The sequence below is a fragment of the Triturus cristatus genome, chromosome 7 (assembly GCF_964204655.1).
Source record: "Triturus cristatus chromosome 7, aTriCri1.1, whole genome shotgun sequence".
Lineage (NCBI taxonomy): Eukaryota > Metazoa > Chordata > Amphibia > Caudata > Salamandridae > Triturus > Triturus cristatus.
This window is the reverse complement of record NC_140590.1, coordinates 346,898,229-346,914,180: the sequence shown is the minus strand read 5'-3', so window position 1 is coordinate 346,914,180 and position 15,952 is coordinate 346,898,229. Positions and strand designations below refer to the sequence as shown.

The 15,952-nt window shown below is 43.9% G+C and overlaps 1 protein-coding gene across 2 annotated transcripts in view; it reads right to left on the bottom strand.

The window, feature by feature from the left end:
• The window catches only part of PRKCG (protein kinase C gamma), a 1,134,441-nt gene that overhangs the window by 41,933 nt on the left and 1,076,556 nt on the right, over nucleotides 1-15,952 (bottom strand). The window contains exons 12-14 of one of the 2 annotated variants that reach the window (XM_085616481.1): nucleotides 12,266-12,357; nucleotides 11,266-11,328; nucleotides 10,837-10,975 (exon numbers count right to left, since the gene is read on the bottom strand). In XM_085616481.1, the coding sequence (XP_085472607.1) occupies nucleotides 10,837-10,975; nucleotides 11,266-11,328; nucleotides 12,266-12,357 (294 nt within the window). The remainder of the gene's footprint in view (nucleotides 1-10,836; nucleotides 10,976-11,265; nucleotides 11,329-12,265; nucleotides 12,358-15,952) is intronic. The other variant, XM_085616482.1, reaches the window with a different exon arrangement.

Below are 15,952 nucleotides of genomic sequence, written 5' to 3'. Positions count from 1 at the left end.
AAGTCTGGCCCTGGCACGGTAGTGCGATTTTTGTTTAGTATTAATAAAATTTGACACTTCAGACAGCAGTTTCAGCAGAGAGGACAAAGAGGGAATGGGCATGGAATCCAAATACTAATCATGCATATTAGTCTGGGCCACTGGCATTTTGCGATGCTGCAGCGTTTTCCTCATAATTATGGATTTGCCAAACTTCCCAAATAATGCTCGCATACTAAATCTCGCTTTTGAGAGTGATTAAGCTATTGACATTGTAAATAACAATGCTGTTTCTTTAAATGTTTTAAAAACATAAACAAAAATAATGTCATGAGCAATGCCAATAGCTCTAACTTTAACAATGCCGAGACCGTTGCATTGTAAATGCTTGTTTTATTTTCATATAGGCAGTGCAGTGAGCCGACTACAGCACTGCCATGGAGGATATGGTGGGGGAGGCCCATGGGCCGCTATGCCCCAACAGCTACCCCAGCGCCCTTCTTGGTGCTCGGTGAGCCAGCTTCTCTTGTTTGCTCCCCCAACGGGACAGCTTTTCTTCTGCCCTTTCCAAAGCAAACCTAAATTTCCTGCCCACCAGAGCACAGGCAGGGAGAAACTCTTCTGATCCCGCCTGGCAGGAGCTTTTCTGCTCCCACCAGCAGGATCAGTGCAGTCTCCCTCCCCATGCTCTGGTGAGCAGGTTGCTAACAGTGTCCTCGGAAGTGGGGAGACCAGGACATTGCTTCACAAGGGCCTGGGGGCATAGGGTCCGCAGGCCACAAAGCAGCTTGGTAGGGGGCCCAATAACCCTCCCCTTCTAAAATTGTTATAGGACCTGAGGGGTGGGGATCCCAGGGCTGTAAGAGACTAGGTGGGCACCATGCCCCATTCTCCTATAAAAAATGTAGCAGTCCCAGAGAGATGGGGTGCCTAGGGCCAATACTGGCTCGGCAGAGAGGCCCCATGCCCCCTTCAATATGTGCACCAGGCCCCAGGCGCTGGGGTCCCCAGGTTGATTTCAGCTCAGGGAGGGGGACTTAATAATGGCTGCCTGCAAAATCTTTCCTCATGTTGCAGGCAGCCAATCAGAGTGCTCGCTCCCGTGGGAGCCTTAATCCAGAGAAGGCAAGTTGGTCCAAGGTGAAAAAAGAGCTCTAGGCCAATCAGTGTTCTTTATTTGTTTTACTTGGATTCAAGAGACTCTCAGGAGAGTCCCTTGATCCCAGCTGTCCAGCTATGCAAAGGTTTTTGATCCTTAATTTCTTAAAACCTACTGAACAGATGTACACCAAATCACAAAAAGCACGCTTTTTGAACCAATATCTAGCTTCCTCCAAACTTTGGTGTCGTTTTTGCAGAAGAGCTGTTAAAAAAAGTCTATGGAAAATGCATTGGGATTTTGCGTTTTGGGAGTCTTCTTTTTCTAGGTCCCCGCTTGACAGATCACCCTGAAACTTTCCATATAGAAACTTGTCAAAAGAGAGCACTTTTTTTGAACGTTTCGTTAAGATTCGTCAAACAGTGCCAAAGTTATTAGCAAACCAAACAATGCCTTTCCTATGGAGACGCAGACCTAACTATTATTACCCAGTGGTGACCGTCACTATATATATATATAAGATAGCACAAAAATATGTGGTAAATACCCATGATGTCTCACAATGCCTTCTAAAGGTCAAAGGGTTGTATTCAATGTATGATAACATTGTAGATCCGTGCAGCGTGGTTTCAGAGGGACATACCGTTTAACTTTCAGTTTCCACTTCAAAATCGGGGGGGCGGGGGCGATTATTGTCCACTGCACACTCTCACTCTGAAATCTGTGGAGGATAAATTCCCTTATCCCCTCCCAGCCCCACCCCCACAGTTCCTATGCCCATGATACATAGCTGTGCTCGCGCTTGCTCATGTGCTATCTTAGAGAGTTTACACATGCGTTGGAGTGCACACAATTTTATGTAGTCGGGCATGTGGTCTAGATCTAAACTACGGGCACCCAATTATGGGCTGACCTTGTAATGAGATGGGTTATAAGACAGTGCTGAAAAAAGGCAAAAACAGCTTTACCAGGATGTAAAGCTGTAAGTATGTGTATATGACAGTATGTATTTTGATTTCTATACTGCAAAACTGACCAGCAAGCAACAGAGAGCTGTATAAGGGAAGGACGATTCAAGACCATGAACAAGCCGTAAGAAGAGAGAACACGTTCTCAACTGTGTGATCCTTGAATAGACGAGTCTCCAGCTTCCTTGTGCCCCCCTGAGATAACAAGCTTTTTTTCTCAGGCAGTGTACAGTGTTAGTTACTGACCTGTGTGTGACTGCATTGGACATGATGCAAGCGACAGAGAAAGCCCATGAAGATATGCTTGTATTTCCTGAGGCCATTGATATGGCATGCACGGAGACATTGAGCTCCACTGTCTGCAGTAAACACCTCCACCTTCCCCCACACAGCCTCTCATTATTGTTCCTATTGTTTGTTGATATTGATCCAGGATGCTCTGTGGTGATTTGCAGCAGGAGAGATACCAAAAGAAGATGATTAGGTCCCCACTCAATAGAAGGTACAAGCTCCTGAAACAATACATGCCAAAGGAACATGCACAGTCTGATGTACAGTACTTGTCTTTATGCTTCCACTTGTACTTGAGGGTTTTGGAAAACCGTGCGTCACATCTCTGTGGGGGCTATGAATAAGACAAAGTTGGGTGCCTGAATGCTCCCAATAATGAGAGACCCCTTTGAGTCAACAATGTGCTGTAGTGCCTTGCTGGTCCAAGGTTGTAATTCTGGCTGGGCGATTCATTATTAACTCCTCTCCTCTATGCAGGAGCAGCTCCTTGTTGAGGCAGAGGTGCGTTGCCCCACTAACTAAATAGCCCCCAGAGATGAGAAATGAAATGGAAATAAAGTTCATTTATTACCATTTTATTTTTTAATAACCCCGTCCTGAGCTGAGCGTCATGACGCGAGCGGGCCGCAGCTGACTAGCAACAGCAGAGAGCTCTGATGGGCAGGGCACTTTAAGTTTAAAGTGCACATGTCCCTGTGGCCAGCCGTCACGCGACAGCTAGCCAGACATGTAAATTCTAAGCCTCTTTAACCCAGCTGTGTAAGACAGCTGTGTTAGCGAAAGCATAGGGCTCCAGCGTCCTCGGGAGCGCTGAAGGAGGCCACTCCCTCCAAACCTGGTGCTTCTCTCATGGTGCATTAGAGCAGTGCCGGAATTGGTTAGTTTAGTTTCCTGGGTCCTGCGTTGCAGCCTGCCTCAAGAAGACCCGAGTGAGGAGGACGTCGCGCAAGGAAGGTAAGTGTAATTATTTTATTAGTTATTTATTTTTGTCCCACCCACCTCACCACCCTCCATACATGACACTACCTCTATGAGAGTAACAGTGATTATTAAGCACCACAAATTCTATATGATGGGTGGAGTATATACATTTCTGGTCTACTGGATAAGTTGCAGAGTACAGGCTTCAAAATGCAGTTGACCAACCGGGTCATGTGATTTCATCTCCTTCTGTCTGAAACTGTAAATTTGTATATTGTTATACAATATTTAAAGTATTGAAACAATCTTTCTCGTTAAATGCTCCCAGAATATGGAAATCCATCCCAATTGCAATTAGAACATTAATATTATCATAAGGAAGATTTAAAACCAATGTAATTTTCTTTTATAGATAAAACTACCCCTGGCAGTAGTTGAGACAAGCTACTATGCCGATTGAAAAATTGGCATTCATGACATTGGTGTAAATTGCTGCTGTTTATTGTACATTCCAGGCTGGGGTCCTTGATCCTCTGCTCGGATAGACAAAGAAAACAATTTTACGTATTCATACCTTAAGTATCCCCATATGTAAAAGTAGATCTTAGAGAATTTCTGCAACCCTAATTTGAGGTTTGGAAAACTATTTCTCGTATGCAAAATAGGGTTTGCGAGTCACTATTAGGAAGGGGCGTGCCAAAGGTGTCCCTTCCTAATAGAAAGTTTTGCGACCAAACAACAATCACAGTTACCAACAATTTCAAGTTGGTGGTAAGCTAGTCGCATACGGGAAGAGATCCCCAGGGGACCCCTTCCTCTTTGTGTTTGGCAGCAAAAATATTTTTTAAGAGCAGGTAGTAGTCCCATAGACCACTGCCTACCCTTAAAAAAATCAAAAGAAAACTTTTTATATTTTTCTCTAAACGCATTCTGTTTGCCTTTAAGGAAAATGGTCTGCATTTGGAAAAAAAAGTTGCTTTATTTAAAAAGCAATCACAGACATGGTGATCTGCTGTCCACAGCAGGCCACCATCCCTGTGATTGTAACCCATTCCCAATGGGCCGCAAATTGGGCCTGCCTCATGAATATTGATGAGACAGGTCATTTACGACCCCATTGGGAATCGCAAAATGTGTCTGAGACACATTAGTACATTCCATTTTGCAAAAGTCGCTAAAAATCACAATTTGTGACCTGCAAAATAGAATGTCGTACATCTGGCCCTTGGGCTCTTAATTGCATCAGCTCAAATGAAAAAACGTTGTCTAAGTTGGCTGCCTGAACCTCCAAGGAGATGCATAGTATTGTTAGGATATCACAACAGTTTTAATCAACTGCTGCATTTGAGCATAATTAAATAACTTGTTAATGTCATAATTTCTCACTTCCAAACAAATGGTAAAGAACCTCTACTCATCTCAGCACTGAACAATGTCCTTTCATCATGAGATTTTGGATTCACATGTCTATGAACTGCCAACAGCTTATGAATTATCTCTATTGATCATTTCCAGAAATGTATTTTCTTTCTCAAATATATATTTAAATCTTTACAAATGTTGGGGCACAAATGCCGCAATAACAACCCTCATAATATGTAAAATGTATTATTGTCAAATCTAAACTATTATGAAATAAAAATCAGGTTCAAGAGTTTCAACATTAATTGTAGCTCCAATTCTTCAAAATGGACAATATTGATACTGGATCTACATCCTCTGTTTGGGGGATACTCCCTTGTAATATTGTTACATCACAAATAAAAAGTGGATTATCAACTCCCAATGTCATCTCTTATAACAGATAAGTGGTGTATTGGCTAAATGAGGTGTAACTCTTGAACAACTTTTGTAAATAATGATTAATGAAGGGAACTATCAAATCAAAAAGACTGTATCATTACCTAAGACCGTAGGTTTCATTGTTCTGTCCCAGCTACTAGGTCCATACGAGGCCGTCCCTCTGGGGGTCTCTTAATTTGGGTTAATATTAGCTTGAATTGGGCAGTCAAGAGCCATGTAACTTCATCTGATGACCTTTTGCATATTTCTATCAAGGGGCTAGTCCATCAAATACCTCTTGATATATTCAACATCTATGCTAGGGGCAACCCTGGCGGTCAAGTAAGCCAGACTGTTTCAGTTCTGGAGTCTGAACTCTCAGCAATCTCCCCCAAGGCGGGTGTCATAGTCGCCGGGGATCTAAACTGCACTTTTGAGCCCCTGAGCAGCGATGACATTCTGGGTATTGGCGATATAGACTCCAAGCAGGGTATCCCCCAACTAACTCTTCCACCACTGAAAAAATGGTCAAAGAGAGCTGTACAAATTAATGCTCTCACTCTGGAGTTCAACTTGAGGGCCACAAATGGACGAACCCTTTCTGATGGCTCGGGTGCCCCCACATTCACAAGAACTGGCGCCCCCTCACGCATTGATTATATCTTGTTGAGCACAGAGCTTTGGCCAGACCTCAGTGATATGGAAGTGGTTGATAGGTCCGAGAGCGATCACAATCCCTTATTTATGCAATTGAGGCGAGGGCTGGTTACTACTTCTATTGAACTCTCAACTATTCAGAGGCCCGGGGCTAGAGAGGTTGCCCCCACCAATTGTAACAGACGCCTGAAGTGGCCTAAGGTGGTAAAGCGAGAGAGGGACCTGTGTAAAATCAGAAGCATAGTCGAAGAAGGCATTGTAGCTCTGGACTTGCCCACAGGCTGTCTCTCGAAGACTCTCCCCCATAATGACTTCTTAGAAGTCTATCATCGGACGGTAGCACAGGTTGGGAATTTCTTTGTGACTCAGGAAAAGGGGGATCAAAAGCGGCATCCCCCAAAAACAGAAAACCCCTGGTTCTCACAAGATTGTAGGGCTATGAGACAGACTCTATCTAGAGCCATTAAATCCAAGGATCAGCTAGCTATCACCAATGCCCGGAAAATGTATTATACCACCATAAGAAAGGCAAAGCGTCTGTGGGACGAATCCCTCTGGCAGGATTTAAAGGTCGCAGCCCTACTAAAAGATTCATCCTCCTTCTGGAATCTTATAAACATCAGTACCAGGGGCGGGGCAGATCCAATCCCGAATCATATAACGGGGTCCCAGTGGCATTCACATTTCTCTAACCTTTATTCATCCAGGGAAAGAGAGGGCCATGAGGAGCAGTTGCCGGCATGGGAGCATTCGGAACATCTGGAATTAGAGCCCGTCTTTGGCCTAAATGAGGTCCTTTCTGCAATTAATACAATTGCCCCGGGAAAGGCAGCTGGCCCCGATGGTCTCCCAGGCGATCTACTGCTCCATGAAAAAGATCTCTGGGCAGAATTCATCCTTCGGATCCTAAAAAATCTAGCTCTAGGCTGCCCAATTCCGGACTCCTGGAAGGGGGCGGAGGTGGTGGCCATTTATAAGAAAGGGGATAGAGGGGACCCTGCCAACTACAGACCGATTAGTTTAATCGACGTAATTCAAAAAGTGGTTGGCAGAGTCCTCTTGACCAGGATTAAGGAGTGGATAGACGAGGAGGGCATTCTGAGCCATCTACAAGCAGGCTTTAGGGAGGGAGTAGGTACCATTGACCAGGTCTTTAGATTCTGTATTATATACTGGAAATCCGTGGTCATCGAAAAAGGCAGCCTATACTTGGCATTTATTGATTTAAAAACAGCCTTTGACCTGGTGCCACGCTCACAGCTGTGGCAGGTACTGCATGACCTGGGCATCCCTCCCCTAACTCTGGACCTCCTGAAACGTCTCCACGTAGGCAATTTTGCTAAAGTCAGGTGGGGACAACAGGGGCAGCTCACAGAGAGGATCTCCGTCGAGAAAGGTGTGCGTCAGGGCTGTGTCTTGGCCCCGACCCTGTTTTCTCTCTACATAAATGGTGTGGCAGACTATTTGAGAGACGACAGGGTCGATGCCCCAACCCTGTGCGGGGAAAAAATATCTACCCTACTCTTTGCTGACGACACTCTCTTGATCTCGAAAAGCCCTATGGGCTTACAAAGACTGCTGTCCCGCTTTTCAGAGTTCTGCGACTCCAGGGGGCTGCAAATAAACACGCTGAAAACTAAACTGATGGCGCTATCTCCCTCTAAAAACTTCAAGAACAACATCAAGCTCAATGGTACATCTCTTGAGCTAGTGGACGCTTTTGATTATCTCGGAGTGAGGGTAAATAACAAGCTTAAATGGGCCCCGCACCTCTCAAAAATGCTCCTTGCCCACAAAAGAGCTGCAGGTGCAATATCGAGACATCAGAGGCTCTCATATAGCAGGCCGATAGCGGCGGCTGTTAAAGTCTATGAGGGGAAGGCACTGTCTGCAGCGCTCTACGGGGCGGAATTGTGGGGTTTCGAAAATCTGTCAGAGCTACTTAGATCCGAGAACAAGTTCTTTAGGGACTTAGTCTCGCTTCCCCTGTCCACCCCGCTGGTTCCACTCCGTAATGACCTCGGCAGACAAAACATCAGTAACATGGCAAGGTTGCGCCCTATACTATACTGGGCAAGGATTAGAAGATCCCCTGAACTCCACCACTTTGCTTCTGCCCTGGACGAGTTACTAAATCTGGGAGCAGATCATAAGATTCCATGGGTATCAAACTTGAAAAAACATCTGCAGAAGATTGGTCTGGAAGAAGCCTGGGCGAGCCAGGTTCCCCCTCCCAAACTTACGATAAAAAAAATCTATTGGGATTGGGTTACGGCCGATACCCTAAGAAATCAGGAGGGTGTGCTTACTGTAAACTTCCTGGATACAAAACCAGCTCCCAGCCTGGAATCCTTTATGGACCTCATTGAATCACCTGAAGACAGATCCCTATATCTCAAATTGAGATATGGCACGCTCCCACTCTATGATTTTCAAACCCGCTGGAGTAAGGTCATCACACACCCAAAAGGCTGCCCAGGGTGTGCCTCGCCCACAGAGTCTATTGGCCACTTCATGTTTGCCTGCCAGGCGTACAGGCAACCAAGACTAAGGTGGCTTAAACCTGTTTGCAATAATCTGGGTGTAAGGTCCGCTAGGGTGGCACTGCGTATCTTGACCTACGACACTACTGTCCCTAGTGTAATCTGTGGGACTGCCAAATACCTGGGATGGGCCTGGAGATTAAGACGTAGGTTGCTCAAGGCGCACCACCGTCAAGCTAACCACCCACTCCCCTGACCCTGTGACCATTATTGTTCACTCTATTAATTACAGGGGATATGTGAAATTGATACGTGTATATAAATGCTGTTTTTTAGTCTTTTTAACTATGCATGGATTGAAGCCACTTGTTGTAGTATATTTTTAAACTGTTTTTATCACACATTGCACTGCACTTTTATGATATTTTTATATGTCGAATAAAGTACTACAACAACATTGATGGGTTGCCTTCATATTGTGTATCTTAGGTGGTGCATATAGGGTAGGCACACATTGGCTATTGTTTTTTTTATTTAATACCTGCACATTTCAATATCCAACTCACCATAAGACACAGGAGAATCCTTAATGATTTAAATATCTTTGTGAATTTCAAAAATTGGATTCTGACTCAATTGATTCAATCCACGTTCATGTAGAATACACATGACAAGATTTAGACCAAAGTTTTTACATGATCGCTAAGGAACCTTGTTTGTCCAACGGTTTATCAACTACCACTTTCTAACGGGCTATTCCTAACAATCCCACTATTTAACAACAATAGAAGGCATGCTTTTACAAGAAGGTGGAAAGTGGTTATATTTGATAAGATTTGATCATCTGTTTAGAGATAGGGTACTAGCCGAAGTAGCAGTGTTATGTAGTACTTAGTTTTATAGAGAATGGTAGAATGATGCAAAGATCTATGCAAGAGAATTTTCTCAAAAAAATGTTTTGAGAGATACTGCTCCACCTCATTGTTTTGCCAGACTTTTACACCCATCAACATACTTTTAGCTGAGTTTTACTCAGGGTATTTCGCATTTAAAACCTAACAATTTCAAGGACAAAAATGTCAAATAAAAGAAATGTCATTTTGTTTCAGACATAAACTGAATCAGAAATCTGCACACCCTATGTATTCTTTTCATATTTGTATAATAGTTTTATTACAACCTATGTTGTAACTATTGTATCATTAAAAATAAACTGTTAATTATATTAAGAAAACACTTCTCGTCATGCTATATAATTGCAACAAAGCTTTCCACATCACAAATCCAAATCCAAAAGAATAAAGTGTATTTGTATTGTATTGTATTGAATATAATGTTTTTTCATAATTACATATAAGGGTGCTTTAGGGTGAAAGGGTATATGTGTTAAGGTCTTTCTGTCTATCGGATATGTTTAAATATCTAGCAAATACTGTCAATTTACCTTTGAGTTACTGTAGCCCCCGGCATTTCATCCACTGTGTTATTGACCAAAAGGGCCAAGATTTGCACTCATGCCATGTTGGGGTCTTGTGTAGCATGCATTCTGAGTTAATACTGCTCCATGGAGCTTAGGGGGAACAGAAGAGCAAACTAAGGACAGAGTGAAGGTGCCAATAGAGAAGAGAAAGTGGGTATAAGGAAAAGTGTAGGGGCCCGATTCACAGAATTAACTTAAGACAAAATCCTAAACTTACTACTTTTGGTATTCACAGACTGCACTTACTACTTTTGGTATTCACAGAATGCACTTACTACTTTTGGTATTCACAGAATGGATTTACGACTACTAACTTTACGTCCGCACTCGGGCCGGAAATTCCGGCCCGAAGGCGGGGCTTCCGGCCCGGAGGCGGAGCTTCCGACTCGGAGGCGGAGCTTCGGGCCCGGAGGCGGAAGTTCCAGCCCGGAGGCGGAAGTTCCGGCCCGGAGGTGGGGATTCCGGCCAGTGGCGGAGATTTAGCCATGGCCAAAATCTCCACCTCTGGGCCGGAAGCTCCGCCTCTGGCCCGGAAGCCCCGCCTCCGGGATGGAAGCCCTGCCTCCGGGCTGGAAGCCCCGCCTCCGGGCCAGAAGCTCCGCCTCCAGGCCGGAATTTCCGGCCCGAGTGCGGACGTAAAGTTAGTAGTCGTAAATCCATTCTGTGAATGCCAAAAGTAGTAAGTGCATTCTATGAATACCAAAAGCAGTAAGTGCATTCTGTGAATACCAAAATGGAAGTAAGTTTAGGATTTTGTCTTAAGTTAGTTCTGTGAATCGGGCCCCAGAAGTGTACATTATGATATGCCATGTTGGGTCTTCAGTCCTTGCACATGATTGAGGCCACCATAAGAGATTGTTTAGCCTCAAATGTAAATAACAATGTTGGTTGCATCTTTGTCCCTGCTACTCCTTGTACCTGTCAAACACAAGACCCCTATGCATGGACCTACGAAATTGCTGAGTTGGTTGGGCTGTGAATGTATTACCTAGAGTCCAATCCCGATATTGGAGGATGAGATGGACATGAAATGTCAGAGAATGTTTCTACAGTGGAAAGTGCATGCTTGATTATGGGAAACAGTCTAGCAAATGAACAAACATAGCCACTTATTTGACAGCATCTCTGTTATAGCACTGTATGCAAAAATGATTTAGAAGATGTGTTTTTCTGTACCTCTGGTGCGATGTAGTCCGGGGTACCACAAAATGTCCTTGTTGTCACTCCGGAATAGATATTCTCTTTGCACATGCCAAAATCAGTGATCTTGATGTGCCCTTCTGCGTCCAACATGACATTGTCCAGCTTCAGATCCCTGTGAGGGCAAGAAGGAGACACAAACAAAAAATGGATGGATGGATGGAAGGATGGATGGATGGAAGGAAGATGAGATATATCTTGGCAAAGGTCAATTCCATGGCTTGTACTTAACAATATGCATTTTGATAATGGGAACAAGCAATGTATGAGTGTGCTGCATTATAATGGTTATGGCTACCTTTGGACTAAAAGAAATGAAATGTTATTTCATGCCTCGGTGTAAATGGAAGTATAGACTTGGAACAGATCAGGTGGAACGGTGGGTGCCAAGACAGGCCAACTTACCTGTAGATGATACCTTTGTTGTGAAGAAAGAAGAGACCAATTGCAATCTCGGCTCCATAGAACCTACAACAGGGGAAACATTCAGTGTAGAAAGAAATGGAGCAGCGAGAGAGAAAGAAAGAAAAAAAGAAAGAAAGAAAGAAAGAAAGAAAGAAAGAATGAGAGAAGAACATATAAATGAGAGAAAGGGTAGGAGTGGAAGAAGTAGATAGGGTGGGGCAAGGGAAAGGAAAAATGAGAGAAGAGGGTGAGGAAAGGTCAGGAAGTGAGGGTGGGCAGGGGAGATGAGGGGAGAGGCGGGGAAAGGAGGGGAGGTAGGGTCAGTCGGCAAACAGGTAAGAGGGGAGTGTAGAGAGAGGGCAAGTGATACAGGGTGGTAAGAAACATGTGGAAAGAGAGATTCATAAGGAGAAAGTAGTAAAGGAATAAACATAAGAGATTCAGGGAGGAAGCAAAGCAAGAGATGCACAGCCACAGAGTAAACAGGAGAGGAGCGTGAGGAGACCATTTAGTAGTTAAGAGGAACCCATGAGAGTATAGCAAGAGAAGAGAAATTAAAAATTGAGAAATGTGGAGAATCGAAGGGAGGAAATGTAAGTAATAAAGAGTCCTGAGTTGTAAGGAAAGAGCGGATTCGGAGGGAGCAATGTAATACCAAAGTCATCAGAGCGTGGTCATAGAAATACTTGGGACAAAGAGGATCAGAGCAACTAAAGGAAGATAAGGGTATCTGGAGAAGATTCACCAAAGAGATGCATATAAAGCAAACAACAGCGAAGAAACAAAAAGAAAAGACATTTCAGCGCATTTCAAGCAACAGGCCATAATGCATGCACTGGACAGGGCGGAAGTGATACCGGACTATGATTCTTGTACCCATTAAGGTTGTGCTAGATTCCATCTGCCTAGCAGCACAAAAACGTATGCAAATAATACAGCAATCGAAAGAAAACAAGGTATACAAAGGGGCAGGCAGCACAGCTTGCAGATGTGCACTTACATGGCATGGGGCTCTTTGAATTTGCCCAGATGTTGGATGTGATACATGAGGTCCCCTCCATTCACGTACTCCATGACAAAGTAAAGCCGGTCCTACAGGAGAAGAGAGCGGCCAAATAATCAATGACGACCATCTGGTCAAAGTAGGGTGCACATCTGGCTGCCTTCCAGTTATTGGTCTCCGGGGCTTTTAGACATTTACATATATAATCAATAAGGTTTCACCAAAAGGCATTGGCATTTCCAGAGAGTGGGTAACGTGGGACATTCCCCCTAAAATTCCTGAAATTTGTCCTTGATTCTTCTGAACTTTCGCCAATATCTTTGGTTGGTCTGGAGCTTCTATAGCCACTGACGGTTGTATGTCAGAATATTGTTAGCGAAAATATTGACTGTCAGAAATATTGACTGTCAGGAATATAATTCACAAAAAGAACCTCCCAATGGGTGTAGACTTGCTACCATTAACACCAGTGGGGCGATGTTTTTGAAAACAATATTTAGGACCCAATGTTTCTGTCAGACAATATTTTGGTCACGATATTATGGTGTCATACTGCACAGACACATTTCGACTCCTGTGGCAATGCAAATGATGTGATCTTTGCTGCCTCAGCACAGCCAGGATGGTAGGTTCTTTGGAGGATGGAGAGACTGAGTTCCGGAGAGGAGAACTGCAGGACAAAACTTCACATATTCAAGTAGAAAAGTCCTAATGTGTGAAAGTTAAACGATTTGCAAACCACTTGCAAAATGGTTTGAAACCATTAAGCAGGGCTTCTTTCATGTACAAAAAAAATACATAGATTTTTTTTGGGGTCAGCCACCTTCGACCACTGACTCCATTCAATAAGCTGACTTCAGCTGTTACGTGTCTGATGTGCCCTTCCCATTTTTAATTTACCCCTGGAATTTTTTTAAGATGTTTACATTTACGGCATTACTTTAGCTGTACTTGTGGTGTTACTAGTTAAGGCTGGCACTTTGGCTGTGTCTGGTGGCTTAGTAGACTAATGCATCCACTGTAGGGCCTGTGTTCAACCTCATGGTCACAGGTTCAAATCCTGGTGGCTCCACTTACCCTTTCATCCTTCAGAGTTCAATAAAATGAGTACCATTGAGTTGGATAACCATAAACATTTGTTATTCAGCTCCAAGATACCCTTGGGAGAACATGCGCTTTACAAATACACGTTATGTTATGGCTTGTGTCACTGCACCACAACGAGCCAGGCAACAGGCCAGTAAACAAGCTGCACCATGAGGAATTGCCTCACCTAAGATGGCTTTCACATGGCAATAAATCACCCGCAAACGACTGTAAGCTTATCAACATTGACTACACCCTTCCTTCGAGCTGCAAAAAACCTTTCTGACATTTCTGCCTCCCCATGCCATCTCCCTAACACTGCCTGAGAAGAGCCTGTGTGGCACAGTGTGGCTTTTGTGGGCTCTAAGCTGATTCAGGCATCTGTGGGTCACGTTCTATTGTGATTTCTGGTCTTCTGTTTCATCTAGTGATTCTGTATGACAGTGCAGTTACATACCTGCCAACTCACACGGTGCCACTGTATGTCACACAATTTTGGCTCCCTTCACACGGTCACACGGCGAGGAGCCGAAATCACATGGTGGCAGGGAAAACGAGCTGAAAACAATTGTAAACAGTGGAGTCTGTAAGTAGCCAACATCAATTAAAAGTTGTGAAAACACCCCAGGACATTGGTGACAGCCTGGATGATCCTTTGGTTTTTTTTTAGGAGGGGGTAGGAGGCTTGCTGAGGGGCTGAGTGCCTCTTAGATAGAGGCCCCACCACCTTCAAGGCCCAGCCCCCTCCTCACGTGGTGAAGTAATTTTGTAAGTTGGCAGGCATGCAGTTATGGTGCAACCTTTTGAGCACTGGCCAGGATTAAGAAGTTTCCACTATGTCATGTGATGACTGCGTCCCTTGGCGCAGGTCCAGTCTGCAAAACTCTACCCAGATGGAACACATGGAGAGACACAGTTTGGTGTGTTATGTAAATCATCCATTGGTACTGCCCCAGACAATTACTGCCCTTCACTAAATTGGATGCAGGATGTAGCTACAGAGACGCATACACGAAAGTATGAGGTAGGAGGTGGTGGAGGGACCTGCAGCAGGCCAGCCCTTCACCACCTTCTGTGGGGCACTAGCACCTAAAACTTGGCAGTGAGTTCTCTTTGTTAACATGCATGTGGGATAAGCAATGGAAATGTTAGAAACTGGATGTACTTGAAGAGTTGTGTCTTCAGCTTGTTTCTGAAGTGGATGAGTGATGATGTCTAACAGATCTGTGTTCAGATGAAATTACAAATCTTTGGTGCAGACCAAGAGGACACCAGGCTTATGGCCTTTTCCTTATTTTATTCCTTTGTTTCAATTATTTTGATGTTATAGATCAATACGTTGCATTCATCCACGGTAGAATGTGTTGGCTAGGTAGGGTGGTGTGTTGGAAGAGGTGGCATGCTTGAATATGAAGTAGCAGATCTTGCAGGTGATTTATGCTTGGAAAGGAAACCAATGTAGTTTTCTGTAGTGTTAGTAATCTTGGTGTATTTTCTCCTTCATTTGATGAGTTTTGAAGTTGCATGACAACACTCTTTGATGGTGTGAGTTGGTTTCAAGCTCAGTTTTAAGATGACAAGTGATACAATGAAGTCTTGGGGTGATCTACTCATCACCTCCATGCAGTCTAATCTTGCAATGTTTATTCTGATGCGCTGCTATCTATTGGTTGGATAGGAAGATGGTAGTTCCTTAAAAATAAATATGTTAAGTTAGAGGTTTCAGTAGGGCTATGCTACTGAAAGTACTGAATGCCTGAAAGAAATTCAGGTGAATAAAGAGACGCAGTGCCACTTTGAGTGTCGACGAAGGCATCATCTTTCACCTGAATGGTGAAGGTCTCCACGATACACTGTGGTCTGAATAATGCTGGTGGTCATTGAGAAGGGCATTCACCTTGATTTACAAGTTTGATTGTGAGTGGAATTAGAGCAGAGGAAATGGGCAGTAGTTGGGAAAGCGTTAGTCATTAAGTTGACTTTCTACTACAGAAGAAGGACATGTTTGGTTTTGAGGGTGCCAGGGAACTGCATTGTATGAGTGAGGGTGACATTGACAATGTTTTGCAGTGGTTGAAGTGTTTTACTGTTGATGGATTCAATTAAAAAGGATAGGATATTATCTTTGTTGGATGTGGCCTTCTTGAGGGTGTTGAGAAAGGCAGTCATAGCCTCAGTTTTGAGGTAGGAAGTGTGCCTCTTTAGGTGCAATGCAAGGTTGTATAAATGAGCTAGCTGTTGATGCCTCAGTGTCCTTGAACCTCTGGACCTTGTCTGCTTTCGCTTTAATGAGAGGTTGATTGCACTGCACTTTACTGTGGAATGTTCTCTTGGAAGATCAGATGTAGGATTGATACGATAATTGAAGACTTTGAAGAAAATGCTGCCTCTATATGTGGATGTGTTGAGGGGGTGTTGGTCTAGTAGATTTCTTTGGCTTGATTGATGAGTTTTGGGTATGTAAAGATGTGTGTGATCAAAACCTTGAGTTTTTCCTGGAGCTGTGGCCTTCCTTCACCAAATCTTTTCCTGCCTTCTGGTGGTACATTTGGGGGTCGATTCCGATCCTGGTTATTTTTTTCCCGTACGACTCGTAGC